We start from the raw sequence: 21,140 nt of genomic DNA, 5'->3' as shown, positions 1-21,140 counted from the left end.
AAAAATTTATTTTATAAAAATCAAAGATATTTCATGATATCTTCGTTTATATTTTCATTTATTTAAATATAAATAAAAATTCGTAAGTTATATACGATTAAATTCTATATAGATAATGGTTCTGTTAATGGTGGAAAAAAGAAATCCATTGTAGATCAGATGCATTTTATACATATATATCCCATCGTAAAATGATTTGTGCTATGTTAATATTATCTTTGAGCTCCAGATATCACGATGAGAACACGTTTTCAAGGAGAATTGCCGGTTTTCGGCTCGTGCTTAAATTGCCCCCTCAAGGGAGGTGCGTTGTTATCCTATGAGCATACGTAGGTTCGGTTAGGTGGGTAGCTAAGGTAGACAGGTAGGTATAGCTGGAGTATGGGTCCTGGACCAACCTCTTAAAAACAGTATAGTCAGCTAACGAACGGCCATAAATTGCGCAATAGGAAGGAGGTACGAGCCACTTAGGCGAATATCCGTATAATGCCCATTATAATACAATAGAATCCCTGTGTCTCTTCGTTCGTTCCTCCCCTCCCTCTTTTTTTTTCTCTTTTCTTTCTCTCTTTCTCTCTCTCTCTCTCTCTCTCTCTCTCTCTCTCTCTCTTCGTCTTTCTGTCTCTGTTTCATGGGCTCTGCTCGATTCTTAAAAGCGTTGCCCTGGTCTGCTCTTCTTCGACGCCGTTATTCCTGTCCATGGTTGAACATTCGGTCGTTTTGGAGAAAGGGGCGAACGGGCGAAGGGGGGTGAGAGACGAAGGGTCTCCTCCGGATACAAGGGGACACCTCGAACGAAGAGAACCAAGCTCTTTTCGTATGTAGTTCTAAAAAAATTCAAATCGCGATAAAACTTTCAAATCATTCTCGTTCGTTTATTATATTTTATTTGTTTGATTATATTCCAAAATTTCTTTCTTTTATTTAAAACTTCAGTTAATCGCATTATTTAGTTTTGGATATCGATTTTTTCTTTTTTTTTTTTTTTTTTTTGATGATAAAAAGCCTTTCGACAATTTGATAACCAATTTGTTTAGTGTTTGAATATTTATGTAAATTATGTAATCAATATTGAATAAAATTAAGATGATTCATATATTTCTTTTTTAAGCATTTCCAATTCGTTACAACGATTTACAGATCATTAATCGAAATTGTCGTACGATTAACAACACGTCAATGTCAACGTTTTAAAATATATATCTCTAATAGTCATAAAATTAGTCGTTAAATTAGAGAATAAGATTTTGTAAACTTGTTGTTAATTAAAAAGAAATTCGTGATGAATGAACGACGAGGGACATCGGATCCAAATGACGTCATAGTACTTTCTCAATCGAAAAACAATTACTATCTTCCGCATTTTCTCCGATCATAAATGTGCGATTTCGTAATGATCATTATCGAATGGCACGAGGGAGAGTCATTGCTATGTTTGAGTTTGACGGGCGTTCGTCCTACGAAAAAGTCGCAGTGATATTCTTTCGAGGGCAAAGCCGAAGAGACCCGCACATTTTCTTGCTCAGTTCTCCCGCGCCGCTGTCGGTGGTCTTCAAAGAGGACGGTGTTCATCGAAGGAAGATGCCATTATCGTCGGCACGTAGCGACGACCACCGTAATTGCGTTCCTTTCCGAGTCGCGTCGAGTACATACATACATACATACGCGTGTGTCTATATATATATATATATATATATATATATATATATATATATATATATATATATATATATGTAAGAGAGAGAGAGAGAGAGAGAGAGAGAGAGAGAGAGAGAGAGTGTATTTACCTCAAAACTTGCTAATACGCATGGAGTGCTCGCTTTAAAATGGTTATTATCGATTATACTTATGGATTATTATTATTATTATTATTATTGCTGTTGTTGTTGTTGTTATTATTATTATTATTATTATTATTATTATTATTATTATTATTATTATTATTATTTTGAGCATGCGCCTACGATCGATGATCGATTAACTAGTGTACGTCACTTTCTCTCCTTCTCCTTCTCTTCTTTTTCTCCTTTATCGTGTTACGTCCTACTTAAAACGGGAAATGGTTGCACTGCTTACGCAGCCACCGTTTATGGACCACTTGTTGCTTGTTTGCTTGCTTGCTTGCTTGCAATTCTAAGGAGTTGTCTTATCGTTAAGTTCGAGACGTTTACATATTGTCCAGGATTTATTAGAAAGTTTATTGGTATATATTTCTTTTCTTTTCTTTTTTTCTTTTATTTTGTTTTTTTTTTCTTTTTTTGTGAATTGCAAATTTGAAAATAATTTGTTATTAATCGCCTCATAAAATCGTTTTTATTTTGTATCAATATTGATAGAACATTAGATTAGATGATATTAAAATACTTCAATATCGTCGCTATAAATTTTATAATTTTTGCTTGCTATAACGTAGATAATAATATGAAAATTATTATTAATATGAATATATTATTAATATGAATGTGTATATTAAGATGAATAAAAAAGAAAAGAAAAGAAAAAGACGAAGTAGACGATGTTCCCTTCCAAGATAATAAAGTAATATGTATTTGTGATAAAGACAATTTTAATAATGATCCAATATATATCACAAGACAGGCTCTCTCCCCTCCCCACCCCACCCCACCCCACCCCTCCCCATCCCACCCCACCCCTCTCCCTCTCCCCCAGCGCCAATATTCGCTAGTAAGCCATAATTTTTCGATCGATTTATCAAGCGAAATGTAATTATCTGAGAATTTACTTTGCAATCGTTCTTTTTCCCTTTTTTCTTCTCTTTTTTTTTTTTTTTTTTTTTTTTTCGTCCATCGCACTTTATTTCAGTCGGATCTGAAGTGGATAGAGAAAAAGAAAAAAGAGGATGCGTAAGGTAGATAAAGAAAGAGAGAACGAAAGTCCGGGACGAGGCTTCTCGAACCACTTACGTATCGAGTGTCGAAGTAGGTATCAAATAACCGACATTCCTTGCAGACGTTCGAAAATAAGAGAACTCTTGGATCCAATAGATTTTCTTCCAGCATCTGCACTTATTATAATCGATATATAATAAGTCTTCGATACGAGCCGATAATCTTACATTGTATGCGTCACGTTATAGGGGTCGAGAAATTTGAATTGTAATCGTTCGTTGGGTTTTTTTTCTCTTCTTTTTTTTCTTTTTTCTTCGTGCGAATTTCTTTAAACAAAAATTAACGAAAAGAAATTTAAATCTTCATTATATCACAGATTCTAATACATCGTATGTATTTTAAATCGATTATGACTAACGTAACAATTCGTTAATATCGTCGTCGTAACGAATAAGAAATTACTATACGTATTCATCTCTAAATATTATTATACTTTCGAGACGAAATTTAGGTCACCGTTTTATTCTTCAAATTTCATTTCTAAAGAATATGATAGATTACAAGCGTGCTCGCGAAGTGAAGAAGTCAACGAACCGACGGAAGATGATAATAATAATAATAAATAAAAAAAAAAAAAAAAAAAAAAAAAAAAGAAAAATAAAGGGGAACATATTTCGAAGCTGGTCCATAAATCGTAATCACGCCAAGCTGCCAAGGAAATTTCGTGATAATTTAACAAACGACGACGGCAGTGGACTTTTCGGGAGTGTACCGTTGCTTAAAAAAGAAAAAAAAAGAAAAAGAAGAACAGATCGCGATCGAACGAGCGTTGATTAAAAAATTTTTCAAGGTAAGTCAGGAGCCGGAGGGAAGGTAACTTGCTATATCGAAATCCCAAAGATACAAAAGTTACTTCCGTGTTGATCATAAATAATTTTTAAAATTATAAATCAATGGTGAAAAGTTTAATGTCGCTTGAAAGTACATTATTAAAGATTACTTTGTTCGTGAGTTTTCGATGGCGGTCGAATTCCTGAAGGAACGTTTCGAGTTATGTCGCGATCTCGAGAAATCTCTTGGTTCGATACACGAACGCATCGTAAAAGTCCTTCGAAAGAGAGAGAGAGAGAGAGGAGAGAGAGAGAGAGAGAGAGAGAGAGAGAGAGAGAGAGAGTGTGTGTGAGAGAAAGAAAAGGGGAAGGAAAAAGGGACGAAAAGAGACGAAGAGCAAATACCTAACTCTCTTCGACGTGGTCGAGAGAGCTCACCTTATACGATCCTCTTCGCATTTTGTTGTGCCTCTTCCTCGCCTCGAACCTGTCCTTAGGAAGGGTATACATTGTTGAAAATATAAGGGAGAAGGTAAAAACGATCGGCTCGGATCGTTGTTCCGAAGATGGGTGGCTTGGTCAAGAGTAAAATCGAAGGACATTCACTTTCTTCACGATTTCTTTATCTATTATTTCATTGTAATAAATCGAAAAATTCCCTTGAAACGAATAATAACGAATGTAATGTATAAATCTCGTATTATCGATTAATCTATCTATTATCGATTTTAATCGAAAATGATAATATTTTTGTATTATAGTTCGAAATACGTTATATACATACGTTGATAGATAATCAATGATTGAAAGTATTGAATGAACTTCAATGAGTCACCAAGAGAGTAGCAATATATATATATATATATATATATATATATATATATATACGTCCCTCGATAATAGCGCATCCATTCGAGGATGTTACATAAAGGGCACGCGACTTACCGTCGTACGCTTTTTATCGTTAACCCATCGTATCCAATTGAAAGATATTATATTCTTTAATGTCGTCGAAAAGTATCAAAGCGATGTAATAGTAGGAAATGAGTTAACCAATCGAATAGGTATATATAATAAAATTGCAATAAACGAGTTTGTATAATTTATAATAAATAAATACTGACCAGGCTAAGGCTAAGAGTTAATGGGTATAGAGAAGCCTTTCGAAATAGAATCGAGTAGGATCGAAGGAAGTAAGAAAAAGTGGTAATGCAGTTTCGTTGACGTTGACGACGACGACGACGACGACGACAACGAGCAAAGCGATTTTCTCTCCTTTTAGTGACACGGTGCGTTTGCTTGGTGCGTGTCTACGGGGATGCAACGAGACGATTCGAGAAGTCCTCTATCGAAGGAGTTAGAAACCCGAGTTCCCCCGGGCCAAATATGGCACAAACGAGCTCTACTTCTTGCGCAATGCGGGAGGTCGACATAGTGCATGTACACCGATCGCTGGATAATTTCCTGTCCGGTTGGTCTTTCGCGTGCGCGATCGCTTCTGAAATGCGTTTCCTTGTGTAAGTACATACTTGTACCGTATCTAAGTGCATTTATATCTAAGCTAAGTTAACCTAAGCTATCCTTCTCTTCGTTCTAACGGTAATATCTTTAAAATGCCTTTAGAGCGATCGTATAAATATATAAATGAATGTGAGTTTAAAATCTGCTTGGTAGAGTTTGAAAGTTTTTCTAAATAACCATATTGACTTGGAGACTTTTTTTCTTTTCATTCTTTTTTTTCTTTTCTCTTCTTCTTTTTCTTCTTCTTCTTCTTCTTTTCTTTTTCTTTTTTCTTTTTAATATTTAAAGTAAAATGACGGTGCAAGGTAACAGAAAGAAAATCGATTTAACGTTAGAAATATAATTTCAAACGTTCGAAAACTCTTCGAAATGGTTAAAATCGTTGTGTGTATATATATATATATATATATTTATATACGTATGTATATACAATTGGTTACACAAACGAGGCAGTTATTTTTTAAATTATTCTCGAGGACAAAGAAACAAAGATCAAGATCGTTCAGGGGTGACCCTTGAGAGCATTGGATGATATCGAAGAAAACGGTACGCATACATATACATAAGAAACGCAGCGGAAAGCAACGGGAGACGAGGGTGGAATGTAAGTAGGGCGGTGACGAGAAGAAAGAGAGAAAGAGAGAGAGAGAGAGAGAAAAAAAAAGAGAGAAAGAGATAGAGAGAAGAGTTCGACTGAACGATGTAGTCTTCCTGTCCCATCGAAATTCCACGGTGGTCCAGGATAATCCACCCGCTGCGAGGACGACGACAAGGGAAGGTTTGTTGGCAGGGCATCGGCCCAGTGGGCGGTATTTTTACCGAGCTCTTCGACTCGTACATTTTCTGCGAGCGTGTCCTCCTCCTCCTCTTCCTCCTCCTCCTCCTCCTCCTCCTCTTCTTCTTCTTCTTCTTCTTCTTCTTCTTCTTCTTCCTCTTCTTCTTTTTCCTCTTCTTCTCTCGTTGGTGAGGTGTGCACGCGCGCGACCACGGGACCTGAATTCACGTAATTGTGATTAATGGGCCCGCTAATACGAGCCAGCCGTCTCGAGAATCTTTTGCCCGTGGAACGACGTCGAACGATTTCGATTCTGCACCGTCGTCCTTTCGACATAATCCAGCATGGTCTGCTGCGTTGAACACTTTTAGATCCTACGAGCAACCACTCCTTTCACTTTACATTTTTTACTTTGTTCTGTCTTGTTTTATCATGCTTTTTTTCTTTTTTCCTTTTTTACGTTTCCGCTCTTAGCAAAGCTCGCGATCGATTTTTCTGTTATTTTTCTTTTTCTTTTTCTTTTTTTTTTTCTTTTTTTTTCTTTTTTTTTTTTTTTTTTTTTTTGATGCAAATCGAGGAGTAAAAAAAGGAAAGAGAACAAAAGGATTTATGCACACTTCAGTAAAGCGATTTTGTTATCTCGACCGTGATCCCTTTCAATAATAATCGAGCACGAATAAAGGGTCGCCATATTATTTCGAAATGGAAATATAAAGAAATGAACTGACTCGTTCGAGTTCATTGGCAAGCATGGAAAAGCTTATTATAATCGGTTTGTAGAAGCCAACAGGTGTTCGTTCTTCTATCTCGGATTTTAAATCCTTCGAAATTTCATTCATCGACGAGCAAGTGATATTTAGTTGGACGAGTAGACCATAGGAATGAGAGAGAGAGAGAGAGAGAGAGAGAGAGAGAGAGAGAGAGAGAGAGAGAGAGAGCGAACGAGAGAGAAAGAGAGAGAAAGAAAAAGAGAGAGGAAAGGTTGAAACGTTTCCTTCTAGCGAGCCGCCAATGAGAGTGAATTGTCGGCATACGAGAAGCGGGGAAAGAGAAAGACGAAGTGAACGAGAGATAGATAGAGGTTTGGTTAGAAGGAAGGGAGATTGAAAGGAGTACTGGTAGGTGAAGTAGTAAAGTGGTTTGGGGTGGGGGGTGGAAGGTAGGGGGAAGTTATCTCTGTTCCGGGAAAACTTAGCGAATACGAAGCTGAAAGAGAAGAAGAGCGCATTTGAAGTCAGGTATCATTCATCCGGTCGTAAAATTAAAAAAATTTTTCTCCTTTTGTCGAAGTTTGTTTCTTTTTCTTTCTTCCTCTTTCTCTCTCTCTCTCTCTCTCTTTCTTTTTCTTTTTTTCTTTCTTTCTTTCTCTGGGCAAGGTCTCTTGAAAGGCTTTGTAAGACAACGCATCGACCGATTATGGTACTCGCTCGTTCCCTTCCTCTTCGGTACTACTTCTTTGATGTAATCGACTTTTTTGTTAGCTCGTTAAATCGTTTTCATCGGCACGTCTTTGAATCGATCGTTCGATCGTGCTGCTATTTTAAATTTAAATACCATTGATATATGATCACTGTGAAGAAAAAGAGAGAGAGAGACAGAGAGAGAGAGAGAGAGAGAAGGAAAGAGAGAGAGAGAGAGAGAGAGAGAGAGAGAGAGAGAGAGAGAGAGAGAGAGAGAGAGAGAGATTACGACGAGTACGTATGTATGTATAAATTATATATGTAGATTTAAAGTGTGTCGCCATGTTTGTCGTTCCTATTTAATTTATCATTAAAAAAAAAATCGTGCGAATTTATTAATTCTTTCGATCGATCTCTCGTTTAATATACAAAGTTTAGAACGATCATTCCTTATATCTTTTTTTCTTTTTTCTCCTCCTAATGAAATTTATCTCGAATCGAATAAAATATTTCTTTGACGAATTCTCATCTCGTATTTGCTAATTTTCTCGTATAGTAATTTTCGAATATTGTCGAGCATAATGTTATTCGATCGTAATATAAATGAAAGCGGACAAAGGTTTATTCTCTAAGACGAGTTAGCAACAACATCGGTTCATGGTATCCACGCAAGACATTTGCGAGTCTTGACCCCGGACAAGGTGCTGGAGCAACGACCTTTCGCAAATGTTGAATCACGAATAGTAAAAGTGATCTTTCTCGATGTTAAAGAGGATGAATAATCGTATCGGAAGTCGAATGAAGAAGCCGTGGATCGTTCCATTTCATCGTGATACCGATAATACGTGGCAAAACTACTAGATCGAGATATCGATTACATAAGCATTACTGATATCGTGACTCGCGAATGTGTTTTTCTTTTCATACATAATCTTTTATATACACACACATATATATGTATGTATGCATGTATGTATGCACGTGAGTGTGAGCGTGTGTTTATTTATTTATTCACTTGTAAACACTTATCGAAACTACTTAAGGTTTGAAAAGTTTTCCTAAAATATATTATTATTATATAATTTCACATAATAATCTAACTTCTAACACTAATCCAAAGTTAGATATTCGTCTCTATCATTATCATGTAGATAGATAATGGCAGGAAACACGATACAAGGATATTCGGCAATTTTATTGGCCATTTAATTTAATGCGCTTAATATCTACATCTTTTCTTATTATTTTTTTATTTTTTTTTACTTTTTTTTACATTTTTATACAACATACCGTATAATTATAAACCTCCCCTATTTTCTCCGTGTACTTACATATCTCGATATAGTCATCCTAGAAATTCATTGTTCAACTTTTTGCCCTTAACCTATTATCCGATCATCGAAATGTCACATCGCTCGCATACGAGAAAGCTCTCTCATTCTCTCACTCTCTCTCTCTCTTTCTCTTCCTCTCTCTTTCTCTCTCTCTCTCTCTCTCTCTCTCTCTCTCTCTTTTAAGATAGACGATAGAAAAAACGTCGACCTCCCATCGGTCTCTTTCGCCGGTGTGTAACTTGCCTCACGGGTTAATTTACGAGCGATGCTTGGGTCGAAGGAACGGAGCGTTAAAATGCGCGTGCGCTCGTGCGCGTGTCTTTATGACGTAAAACGCGCATACATGTACACATAACACATATACATAGATTCACAATACACGTAAAGACGTTCGAATACTCGAACCAGCAACGAGATTCTTTAGATCTACGCTTGAATCATTCATTGGATACTCGTGGTTCGCGGCGTGTCTTCACCCCTCTCTCATCCTTATCCCTTTTCACTCTCTCTCTCTCTCTCTCTCTCTATCTCTCCCTCCCTTTCTTTCTCTGTTCTTTTCTTAAAGCTTGAAATAATCGTTTTACGCAAGCGCCACGGCGTTTTCGCACGTTCGATATCTCCAAGATCCTTGGAGAGAATCCTCGATGCCGATGTTCTTCGTGTTTACACGTACACGATCGCGTGGGCTTAGAAATAAGCGCAAGCGTATGTTATCTCGACTTTCTTTCAAATTCTTAACGTTTATTCATTTTTATTTAGATATTCTTTCGTTTGATATATTTTTTCGATTGATTTTCACTTTTTAGAATATAAATTTATAAATAGATAAATATATTGTAGAATTAGGAAAATATTTATATGTGATTGTTTGTAAGTGTCGAAAGAATGCTAGGAATAATATTTATAACGTAGGAATATAATCCTAAGAATATAAAGAATATGAGAGATATATGATGAATGTTTTATACGTATACGAAGTTTAGACGATGTTTAGGATTTTGTTTTGAACGTGCTTTATCTAAATGTAATTTGTAGGGCACGTGTCTTAAAAGATATACATAGATGAATGAATAAAAGCGATAATGAGCGAAAAAAAATGACCGAAAGAAAAGAACGATAATCGATATAAAGATTAGGTATCGGTACTGAGAGAATAGAGTAAAGATTAGAATATAACAGATCAAAGTAAACTAAAGTAATTAAAAAATAACTATTGTAAATCAATTTGTTGCAATGTTATCATTTTGAATGCCGCAGAAGTCATCGGTGATCGGCATTTAATTTGTCTGTAACACCGTAAGGATCACCGGTGACTGTTCGACGTCAAAATTAATAAAAAAACACATAATTAGAGTTAATATTGATAGATAGAGATAATATTAAATCATAAATTTTTCATTATTTCAACACAATAAAATAAAAATTCCTTTCAGTAAGATAAATTCATTAAATATTATTAATACACTTCAGTTTATTTCTTCTAGATAATAATTCAATGTAATATGTATCGAGCATAATGTATTATATATGTTTGCATCAAAGATATCATAAGTTTGGAATAAACGTTTTATTCAAACGCTTATGTTGTCTCGACTTTTTCTTTTTTTGTTAAATTCTTATGTTTATTCATTTTGTTTACGTATACGCCTATTTCGTTAATTATGAATTTATTTCTATAGTTTATCTAATTAAAATTATCCTTCGAATAAAGATAAATTCAATGACGTTTATATTGTTTAATAGTTTAAGAGAACGAAATATTAAAAGAAACGAATGAAAAAGTAATTAAAAGAATAAAGTGAATGTATTAACGAAAGTGAATTTTTTATTACATCTCGAAAAGAAATATCTCGGTTTTTGTTATTCTCTTCGTATATAATAACAGGATCTTTAACGTTACGATCCTTAACGTTAATACGTTTTAATGTGAAACTAACGAACGTGCACGTTATAGCGTGAAAATTAATTCGAAAAATGTTAACGACGTTTATGCAGAAATTCGGATATATTATAACGAACCGTGCGTATTTTAATTAGAATGGTAGTAAAAAAAAAAAAAGAAACATGGCATTTGGTATAAATATAGTAAAAAATATAAGAAAGTTTTAACGCTTGTGAACGAAACGTAAACGCCGGTTTACGTAGTCGGTCATCCAGGCATTCTCGCTCGCTTTTGTGGTGCAATTTGCTCGGAGCTTCCATTATTAGCGCGAGCGCAAATTAATTTTACGGACGAGCAGGAAGGAAGGCATAAATTCAACGGTGGCTTTCTCTTTCTCTCCGTGGCAATTTACTCTGAAATTGAAACAGTTAAAGCCACTTTTTTTTTTCAGGACAATGTAGATTATATAGCGTGGGTGTGTGTGCTTTCAGTTTATAGAAGTTAGCGAAAGAGAGAGAGAGAGAGAGAGAGAGAGAGAGAGAGAGAGAGAGAGAGAGAGAGAGAGAGAGAGAGAGAGAGATAGCATTCACTAAACTAATCGTGCGGCATACATAATTAAATGACACGTTCTCTTTCTTTAATGGCGCCGTTTTTCGCGTGTTTTCATATTCCTGAATTTGCGTAACCCATACGATATAATTATCTCGCTTTAAACCCGCTTCGAGAATATTTTAAACACGTTTTGTGAATGATCAAAACGAAAAGAAAAGATATTAACGTGTTATTTACTTACGCAATCGAATCTGAATGAAAATGTCGCATATCAGAGTAAATTAAAATGTACGAGAAAGTAGAATAAAGTAGAATAGTTGAATTTTCAATGGAGGATTGAGCGAATGTGTACAAACGAGAGAAAATTTGTACGTCTCGGAAGATAGTAGAGAATCTGTTCATTGAAAGGTCCATTGATACATTTAAAAAAAAAAAAAAAGTATGAATATTACGGATGTTTTTCTTTTTCTTGTTCGAATGATTAGAAAGAAACTGACAATTGAATTAGTCGAACGTCGATTAGTATCATTTTGATAAGAAACAAGCAAGCAAGCAAGCATTCAGACTACCCACGGACGGAAATCCTGACATAAATCGCAGAAAAATCGTTCGTCCTACGTAGAATGAATTAAATTTCATGCGTGATGGACTTACATAGGACGGTTTTGTTTAGCACGTGTAGAGAATACAACCAACGACGAAGACGACAACAGAGGAAACGGTGGATTTGTCACGATGGCAGTTTGGTTTAACTGATCTCATCCGTCTTGTCGCGAACATTGCCGACGAGCGCGTGCATTTCGTCCTCTTCGTTGTGTTGTGTGTTCTTGTTCGCGACTTGCGTCTTCTCGAATATATATTTATATATATATATATATATATATATATATATATATATATACATGGAACATACACATATATACATGTTTACTATGTGCTGAGTGACTCGGCGTAGCCCTCTTCTCGTTACGGGAGCACATAGATTGAATCGTCGTCGTTGTGTCGTCGTCGTCGCGTCGTCGTGTGGTCTTGTCTCTTTCTCTCTTTCTCTTTTTCTCTCTCTTTCTCTCTTTCTCTTTCACTCTCTCTAACACGCAGCTACGCTATCGTCACGAGCCCAGCGGCCATCGTCGTCGCGTCGTGCGACTTCAATGACCACAGACGTGTCGGAGAATTATAAATTGAGATCGGCCTTACTCGAGTTCGAGCGTGCAAAACGACTCTCTTTTCCTTTACTTCTCTCGAATTGTTTCCTTCTCATTTTCAATACAATAACACGCAACATCTATCGATCGTTTTTCCCTTTTTTTTTTTTTTTTATTTTTCCCTTTTTTCCTTCCTTCGAATTGATTTTTTTTTTCCCCTTTGAAATGGACATCTTCAACGTAGATTTGTCTCTTAATTGAAATTTGATAAATGTAAATCTTTGATAATTGATCCCGAAACGTAAACATTTTTTTATTTACTTTGAATTATCATGGGATATAGCGTTATTAATTGTTATACAATGATTTTTATATGTTATCTCTAATTTGTAAATTCGAACAACGATGTTTAATTAGAATATACAAGATCGTAACAAATATTTATTATTAATTATTATACAAAGATATTTATTAATAGGTATTTGTAATCGTATGCGATCATTTCTAAAGACTGTAAGATTTAATGAAAAATATTCGATGCAAAAGGAATAATTCGTTACGTGAGAAAATTTGCATAATCGATCATTAAAGTTTTACCAATTTGTATTATTGAGTAACATATCCTTTCTTTTCTAATGTCGTTTGCATAGACTAACGAAAATTCGAAAGCGTACGTATATCCATATATATCTCTTTCTCTATTTTATTGTGAATTTTGATCGGCGGTTTGACCGACCGTGTCGCGAATGCGAAGGACTCCCATATTTCTCATCGTCACAATGACATTTTCGTCCGTTCAGAATGGAGTCTCTTCTTAAAGAGCATCCTACGCCTACGTGACATACCCATAGTGATCTCGTGTATACATACATATATACATTACATCACGAGAGACTCGGATTACACGACGATGCCTTCCATCGTAAGTACTTCTCTTTTTCCCATTCGCTATTAATAATATACTTGGCCATTAATCACTATAGTTTCGAATATCAGAACCACCAAGGGGAAGATTCATTGAAACGTATCCTTGTCGAGCATCCTACTCGAATAAAAGACTTGGGAATTTATGCGTGAAACGAACCTGGTACCGACACGACGTACGTACGTACCTTCTTTACATACGTAGACACGACGGAAATGAGGAACCTCTTTGCGAGATCGTCAACTTCCTCTTTTCTTCTCTTTTTCTTCGGCCCGCCCCCCCCCCTCCCCCCATTAACGCCGCTCTTAACGTATGCCACGTAAATTGACGTTATACGTAAAAATCCGATTATGCGAATATTTTATTCCAAGATCAACTCAGACTGAGATCGTTAGTGGTAAATTCGAGAAAGTTGGGCATCACTTAGCGTCTTACAGGATCGAAGGTCACGTAGACAAACACGTAGGACTCTATAGGGTTGTGTACCCTGATAAAACATAAGTACAACGTGCTCGTCGAGTTTTGCCTCCCACCTCTCCTTTTTCTATCCCTTTCTCTCCTTCTTTCTTATAGACATATACATACACTCTCTCTCTCTCTCTCTCTCTCTCTCTCTCTCTCTCTCTCTCTCTCTCTCTTTCTTTCTCCCATTCGTTGCCCTTAAGCAGTTATTTGCCGCGTTGTTATTATAGCAACACTGGCGTGTGTCCATTAGTCTTGCGACGTGGTTTATGCGAAGATACGTTACGTTAATCGAGCTCCTAACACGCGCTTTCCGCGCGTGTGATTTAGTTCGAGTCTTATCGAATCGCTAACATCATCGTGTAGAAAGAGAGAGAGAGAGAGAGAGAGAGAGAGAGTGAGAGAGAAAGAGAAAGAGAGAGGATGTATCCGTAGAAATACGCACGAAACGTGCTCTAAAGAACAGAACGGAAAGCTCACATGCAAATTCTCTTAATCGATGCCTAGGAACGACTAAGCGTGCAGCGAGTTCGATGTTACGTAGCGTCATCGTTTTATAGAAATATTTAAGATTCTACACGCTTTTTCTAAGATCTTGTATCTGTTGGGCATCTTTACGAGTATCAAAACGTGAAAGAAAATGAATTATCGATTAAATCGTGAAAGAAAATGAATTATCGATTAAATCTATCTTTTCTTGTTTTTTTTTTTTTTCTTTTTTCTCTTTCTTATTATTTTAACTTTTTTTTTACTTTTTTTAATTTAAATTTTCTTTCATAAATTATGCATGAATAATTTCCAATTGTCGTTGTTGTCGAGAAATAATTGTCACTTGTTGAAATAATTTCTAATTGTCGTAAATGAATAAAAAAAAAAAAAAAAAAAAAAAAAAGAAAAAAAAAAAATTATACAAAGAAATCGAAGAAAATAAAACAATCTAACATATTTTCATAAATATTTTATTTCTGTATTTCATATTCTCTGTATCGATTTTGTTGAATTTATACGTCTACTGTATTATTTCGAGTTTTCGGTTTCTCTCACGGAAGTAAAGTCTCATCGATCTGAGATCAAGTTCGAGGATTCTCGCATGTTTACAGCCCCTTTGCAATGTCCTCGTGCTCCCTTAAAAGTGGTCGCGAAATACGAAAGGGTTCGCTTGCCCACCTTCCCTCCTCTTTTTCCTTATTCCACACCTTTCTATCTTCTTCGATGGGGTTACACGAAAATTCACTTTGCGTGCCGTGTCAAAGGTTCTTTTAGGATTCGTGCGCACTTTCTTCTTCTTCTTCTTCTTTTTCTTCTTCTCTCTCTCTCTCTCTCTCTCTCTCTCTCTTTTTCTCTCTCTTTTTCTCTCTTTCTCTCTCCATCTCACTCTTCTTTCCATATACTCGAAATGTACTTTAATTGCTACTTCGATAAGTGAAGGTTCGGGTAACACATCTTTTCTTTCATCCGCATAAGGAGCATACGTCTTCTCGATTGTCCACTACTTTTAATTTATTTTAATATTGTTTTTCCATGTTTTATTTATTTATTTTTTTTCCCCCTGAAATCAAAGTTATTATTATCAAATATATTATTTAGAAAAGAAAAAACGAATAATTAAGATGTATCATAATTTATTGAAATATTCGATCGAATTATATATATGATATTTAAATTTTAACAATTTGTTTGAATTCCAAATGACAATGTTATTTGTTTATTTATTTCAGGTTTTGACTAATATTTATTTGAGTCCTTCTCGATCTTTCGTTACTTTTAATTCATTTTAATACTGTTTTCCTATTTTTTATTTCTTTCATTTTTTTTTTTTTTTACCTGAAATTAAAGTTCTCAAATTACTTATATAGAATAAAAAATAATAATTAAGATGTATCATAATTTATCATAATATTCGATTGGATTATATGAATGATCTTTAAGTTTAATGATTAGTTTAAATTCCAAATGATTACGTCATTTGTTTAATTATTTCAGGTTTTGGCTCATGTTTATCGGATCCTTCTTGATCGTTCACTACTTTTAATTCATTTTAATAAAATTTTTCTCTTTCCATTTCTTTTTTTTTTTTTTTTTTTTTGTTATTTTCGTTTTCTGAAATCGACTTTCTCAAATACATTATCTATAAAAAATAACATAATTAAGATATATCGTAATTTATCGTAATATTCAATCGGATTATGTACATGAACTTTAAATTTAACAATCAGTTTTAATTCCAAATTATGACGTTAATTATTTATTTATTTCAGGTTTCCTTTCATGTTTACCGAGTTCTTCTCGATCGAGTTCGTTCTTTTTAATTTATTTTAATATTGTTTTTCTTTTTCCTTTTTCTCTCTTTTTTTTTTTTGTGTTTCTGAAATATACAATTAAAAAAAAACATAATTAAGGTATATCGTAATTTATTATAACATTCGATTGGATTATATACATGAACTGTAAATTTAACGATCAGTTTAAATTCCATCTTATGATGTTATTTATTTATTTCAGATTTCATCTCGTATTTATCGAATCCTTCTCAATCGTTCGCTACTTTTAATATTCATTTTAATATTGTTTTTCCTCTTTCTTTTCCTTTTATATTTTAATTTTTGTTTTCTGGAATCAGCATTTTCAAATATATTATTTAAGAAAAAAAAAAAAAAAAAAAAAAAAAAAAAAAAAAAAAAAGAAAAGTAACTAAGCGTACTGTAATTTATCATTATATTCGATCGTATTATATAAATGATAAATTTAACGATCAGCTCAAATTCCAAGTGATGACGTTTTTTGTCTATTTATTTCAGGTTTCGTTTCGTGTTCACCGAGTCCATGTAAGAACGGCGGAATCTGCACGTCAACGGTACGAGGAGAATTGCATTGCAAGTAAGTGAACAAAAAATCGATTATATGAAAACTTTAGATTTCCGATAGTAATGAACATTACTACAACGATAATTATTTATACGTTAGTCGAAAGTTCTTCGACTATTATTTCCATCATTTGTTGGCGAATTAATCTCGAGAAAATGGTGAAAAAAGTCCTTTCGACATGGTGAAACGTTGCCAAGAGGAGTTGCATGCGAGCTTGGCGATCCGCGAAGAGGCAAAAGGCGGCGTCAGGAGGAAAAAGGTGGGAGAGGGTGGAAGAGGGGGCGAGAGAACCGGACGTATTGCGGCCTCCCACGCGAAAAGAATGAGAAACGAGGGAAAAGAGGAAAAAGGGTGGAAGAGGATGGTCGAGAGAGAAAGAGAGAGAGAGAGAGAGAGAGAGAGTGAGAGTGAGAGAGAGATGGAAAATCATATTTCCTTAACTCTCTTTAAAGATACGAGATTGTCTTGTCTCTAAAGTTTTTACAGGAAAATGATTAATATCATGTATACATAAATTATACAAATACATATATACATATATAATATATAAATTATAAAATATATGTCTATATATATATATATATATATATATATATATATATATATATATATATATACGTATGTATATAATGTTGATTTATGATAGTGAAAATTATATCAATATCATATATTTATATTTATATGATTTATATTTATATTATTTCATTTTCATTATCATAACTGTACAATGTATTAAATATATAAAACTAAGGATAAAGGTTTGAAATATTATTTCTGATATAAAAAGAATTGAATTGCTACATTATTCAGATTTTGGCCGATCTTAATAGTCGCGCTTGGCTCGCATAGTGGTCGCGTCATGATCGCGCATCGTGATCGCGGTCCGATACGTGAGCGCCGAAGGGGCTCGCGATCCCCATGGATAATTGGAAAATTATCCTCCCGCTTTTCTCCGTAAATCATTACTTCGAAATGCGGCCTAATGCTTGCCGATTTTCCGCTGATATTCCGTTATAAACAATCAAACTCTCTCTCTCTCTCTCTCTCTCTCTTTTCGATCTCATTTGCTTGGGAACTATAACCAACGACGAGATAAAAAAGAAGACAATAAGATAATAAAAAATTGTGAAAGATTTCCTCTACGATCTCTTTATCCTGGACACGTTTGAAGAAAAAACTTTTTGAGTTCAATCCATTCGAACGAAATCATTTCGATTCTATCGCATTCGACTCGCAATATCGACGGAATGTAATATCGAATGCGACCGGTTTGGGAGGTGGTGGACGGTATGGAATGGGATGATACGATGGACCGAGATGAGCTCGGATACGGTAATAGCGGTAATAATCAACAGTCGTGACCCGGAGACGCATCTGAATTACCTTTAACTCGAGACATCGGAGATTTCACTTTTCTATCGGTCACTTTGATACTTTCGTAGTCTTATCTATTTGCTTTCGAATGTTCATCCGTATAGAAATAAACTTTTTATAAAAATGACTGCGATTGGAATCTAATTAACGAAGTGTATTTTTTTCCCTTATTTCTTTTTTTGGGGTTTTGTTTTTTCTTTTTTCTTTTTTTTTTTGTTTTTTTTTTATTTTTCGTTTCCCCTTCCGACCGCGCATTGAAAAAAAAAAAAAAAAAAAAACGAAAAAATTGATTTCTCATGGAGACTACAACGAATTTGACCCCTTCCGTACTTGTCCCTGGCTCTTTCTCTTTTCTCCTTTCACATTACTCTATAACATATACCGTTATTATATGACGTGACCACCTTCTCTCAACCTCCTCCGCCATTCTTCCATCATTCTTATTATCGTTATTATTACGCTGCTGACCGGCATACAGACAACTTCGTACAACCAACCAAGAACTGCTCGGCCATGCGAGTCCGAACTTGAACGAGACTTTTCCTCATTCTACGATTCGACTTATTTCTTTTCGCATAATTTCTATATCACGACTTTCCTATAGATTATATATTTAATAAATGAATTCACAGATAATCGATCGAACTTTAAGATTTACCTATTGATGTTAAGAAACTATTAACGTGTATGTATATATATTTTTTATATTATTTATATTTTATATTCATTATATATATATATATATATATATAATGTATATTATACTTGAGAAAATGATGAAAGATTCGTGAATGAAAATTTCTACCTGAGATTTAATTTGTAATTTTCTTTATGCTTGTGCATTTTAATGTAACTATTTCTCGAGTTTTTTTACAGGTCGGTATGTCTTTATAGTGAATCAAACGTGCCGTAATATTCAGGGTATTAGGTTTAATTGCAAGTCCGAGATTGACGGTACGGAACATATTACAGCCCTCGTGACCTCGACTGTGTCTAATCTCTAGCCATCTAATGTAAGCTTTAGCCACCTTTCCGGCTTTGCGAAGCTACTTAGTTGGATTTTCTACTCTTATTTCATCCTCTCTTTCTCTCAATTTACTCTTATCTTGCGCACACGCCGCATCAACGCCTACGTCCGCTGGTGTTAACTTCAACTTCATACGTAGCCGTCCAAAGTAATTTTCTTAGGAATCAAGAACCGAGATTAATTTCAATGAAAATCTTTTGCGTATTTTCTCGGAAAATTTCTACAATTTTTATCCTGCACGCTATGAAATATTAGGTTACATTTATATAACATATTAACACAGTATATCTATATAATATAATTATATTAGGTATATATATTATGGGGACCGGAAAGTAATGTCGCTTTCTTAAATTAAATTCAAACGAATAAATTTTTAACAAGTTTTTATTTTTAATCACAATCAAATATTGACATGCGCAGAAACGACATTACTTTCCGGTTCACCTAATATATATATATATATCCGAAGTATATAAAATATTTAATATAATATAAACGTACATACTATAGCTTTCACATTATATAATTTCTTTTTTCGGCCACGAAAAAAATTCGTTCATATAGAATTAAACTCACTGGAATATATTAATATCGAAATCATGTTTGTATTTTTTTTTTTGTCTTTTTTGTTTTTGTTTTTATTTACATTCCGCCGTAAGAATATCACTTGGACAAAATATAGTCATCGATTATGCGAAGAGCATTTAGATTGGATGGCAAAAAAAAAAAAAGGGTTTCCTAAAAGAAGATTCGAGTAGCTCGTAATCGAAGTTATTTTATGCTCCTTATCGAACTTGCTTAACCGCCTCGACGTAGATGCCAAGCGCGTTTCGGTCGTTCGTAAGAAAATGCAACAAACTAATTATTTAATTAGCGGCTTCCCCGTGCATAAGGCGGAGCGTTGAGTTCGCCGGCCTTAGGATTTGCAATTTTACGGAGGCGTGCGCGACTTCGGCGAATAAGAAGGTAAAGATAAAGACGCCTGGTATTATCCCCCGGCGATTATAAGTCGAACGGATCGGTAAGAATCAAACCGAAAGGGGAGAGAAAAAAGAAAGAAAAAAAAATTTATGATAGCTAACATAGCGTTTAATTGGTGGCCTACGGCGTTAAAAAGAAAAAAAGAAAAAAGAAAAGAAATGAGTAAATTATACGTGAAAAATGATCTACTGCGCATTTTGTCCGATAAATTATTTTATTTACGAAATATAAATTAATCAAGTATCGTGCGTCTGGTGTTATAATTCCAAAATTATTATCCTCGTTGAAAATGAAATCTTTTACGGTAGTCCCTTTAATCGAACAAATTTTTTTTTTTTTAATTTATGAAAAGATCATTTGAGATTTTATTTAATTGATTCATTTCAACGTTTGATATTTCGATTTCTTATCAATCGTACTCATTGAAAATTTCACGTATTACTTAATCGAACGTATAAACGTTCGAAACAAAAAAAAAAAAAAAAAGGAAAAAAGAAAAAACGTTAAGTTCGTAATACGACTTCGCAGAAATATTTAACAAAAATTTCAATAGATAATAAATAAATAATTAAGAATGTATTGTAAGAAAACGCCTTAACAAGAAAAGATCAACAACGACGAATGAAGGACATTAAAACCGTACTTTAATATATCCTTTGAAAGATAAGCTAGCAATCAGGGTTTAGTTTTGTGCACGATCGCCCAGAGATATTCCCCTTCCATTTTTCGTGATACGTCCCTCCCATAATCCAATAGAATAACAAATTTAGCCAGTGGCACTTGACAATATGGCAAGTTAAAGCAACCGCCGAGCGGATGCGAGGGGTCCTGCACAATGGAGCAGAAAGCACCCCTCCTTTTTTCTCTTTCTATCTCTCTTTCTCTCTTTCTCTTTTTCTTACTCTCTTTCTCTTTCGGACGAGCATGTTTCATAGTTTTCGTGTGCACGTGCGTGCATGCGCGCACGCCTCGCCATGAAGAGAAGAAAGATTCACGTAGCAAACCAGCGTGCCATCCAGCCAGCCGGAGGCTGTGCTTTACGTACAATATGCACTTGTGCATTTATGCGTTTTCACGCGAGTGTCCAACTCGTGCTCGCGTCTCTTCCGCGTACATATATGCACACACTGATATATATATATATATATATATATATATATATATATACATAAACGCATACACATATGTGCATACAACGGTCGCGTGTATCGAGCT

At 34.7% G+C, this 21,140-nt stretch overlaps 1 protein-coding gene across 2 annotated transcripts in view; it reads left to right on the top strand.

Moving 5' to 3' along the window:
* The window catches only part of LOC124952231 (neurogenic locus Notch protein), a 190,712-nt gene that overhangs the window by 21,789 nt on the left and 147,783 nt on the right, over nucleotides 1–21,140 (top strand). For both annotated transcript variants that reach the window (XM_047501789.1, XM_047501782.1), the window contains exon 2: nucleotides 16,474–16,552. In XM_047501789.1, the coding sequence (XP_047357745.1) occupies nucleotides 16,474–16,552 (79 nt within the window). The remainder of the gene's footprint in view (nucleotides 1–16,473; nucleotides 16,553–21,140) is intronic.

Source organism: Vespa velutina, chromosome 1, assembly GCF_912470025.1.
Source record: "Vespa velutina chromosome 1, iVesVel2.1, whole genome shotgun sequence".
Classification (NCBI taxonomy): Eukaryota; Metazoa; Arthropoda; class Insecta; order Hymenoptera; family Vespidae; genus Vespa; species Vespa velutina.
The sequence above is the reverse complement of the archived record's forward strand: the minus strand, read 5'-3'. Positions and strand labels throughout refer to the sequence as shown.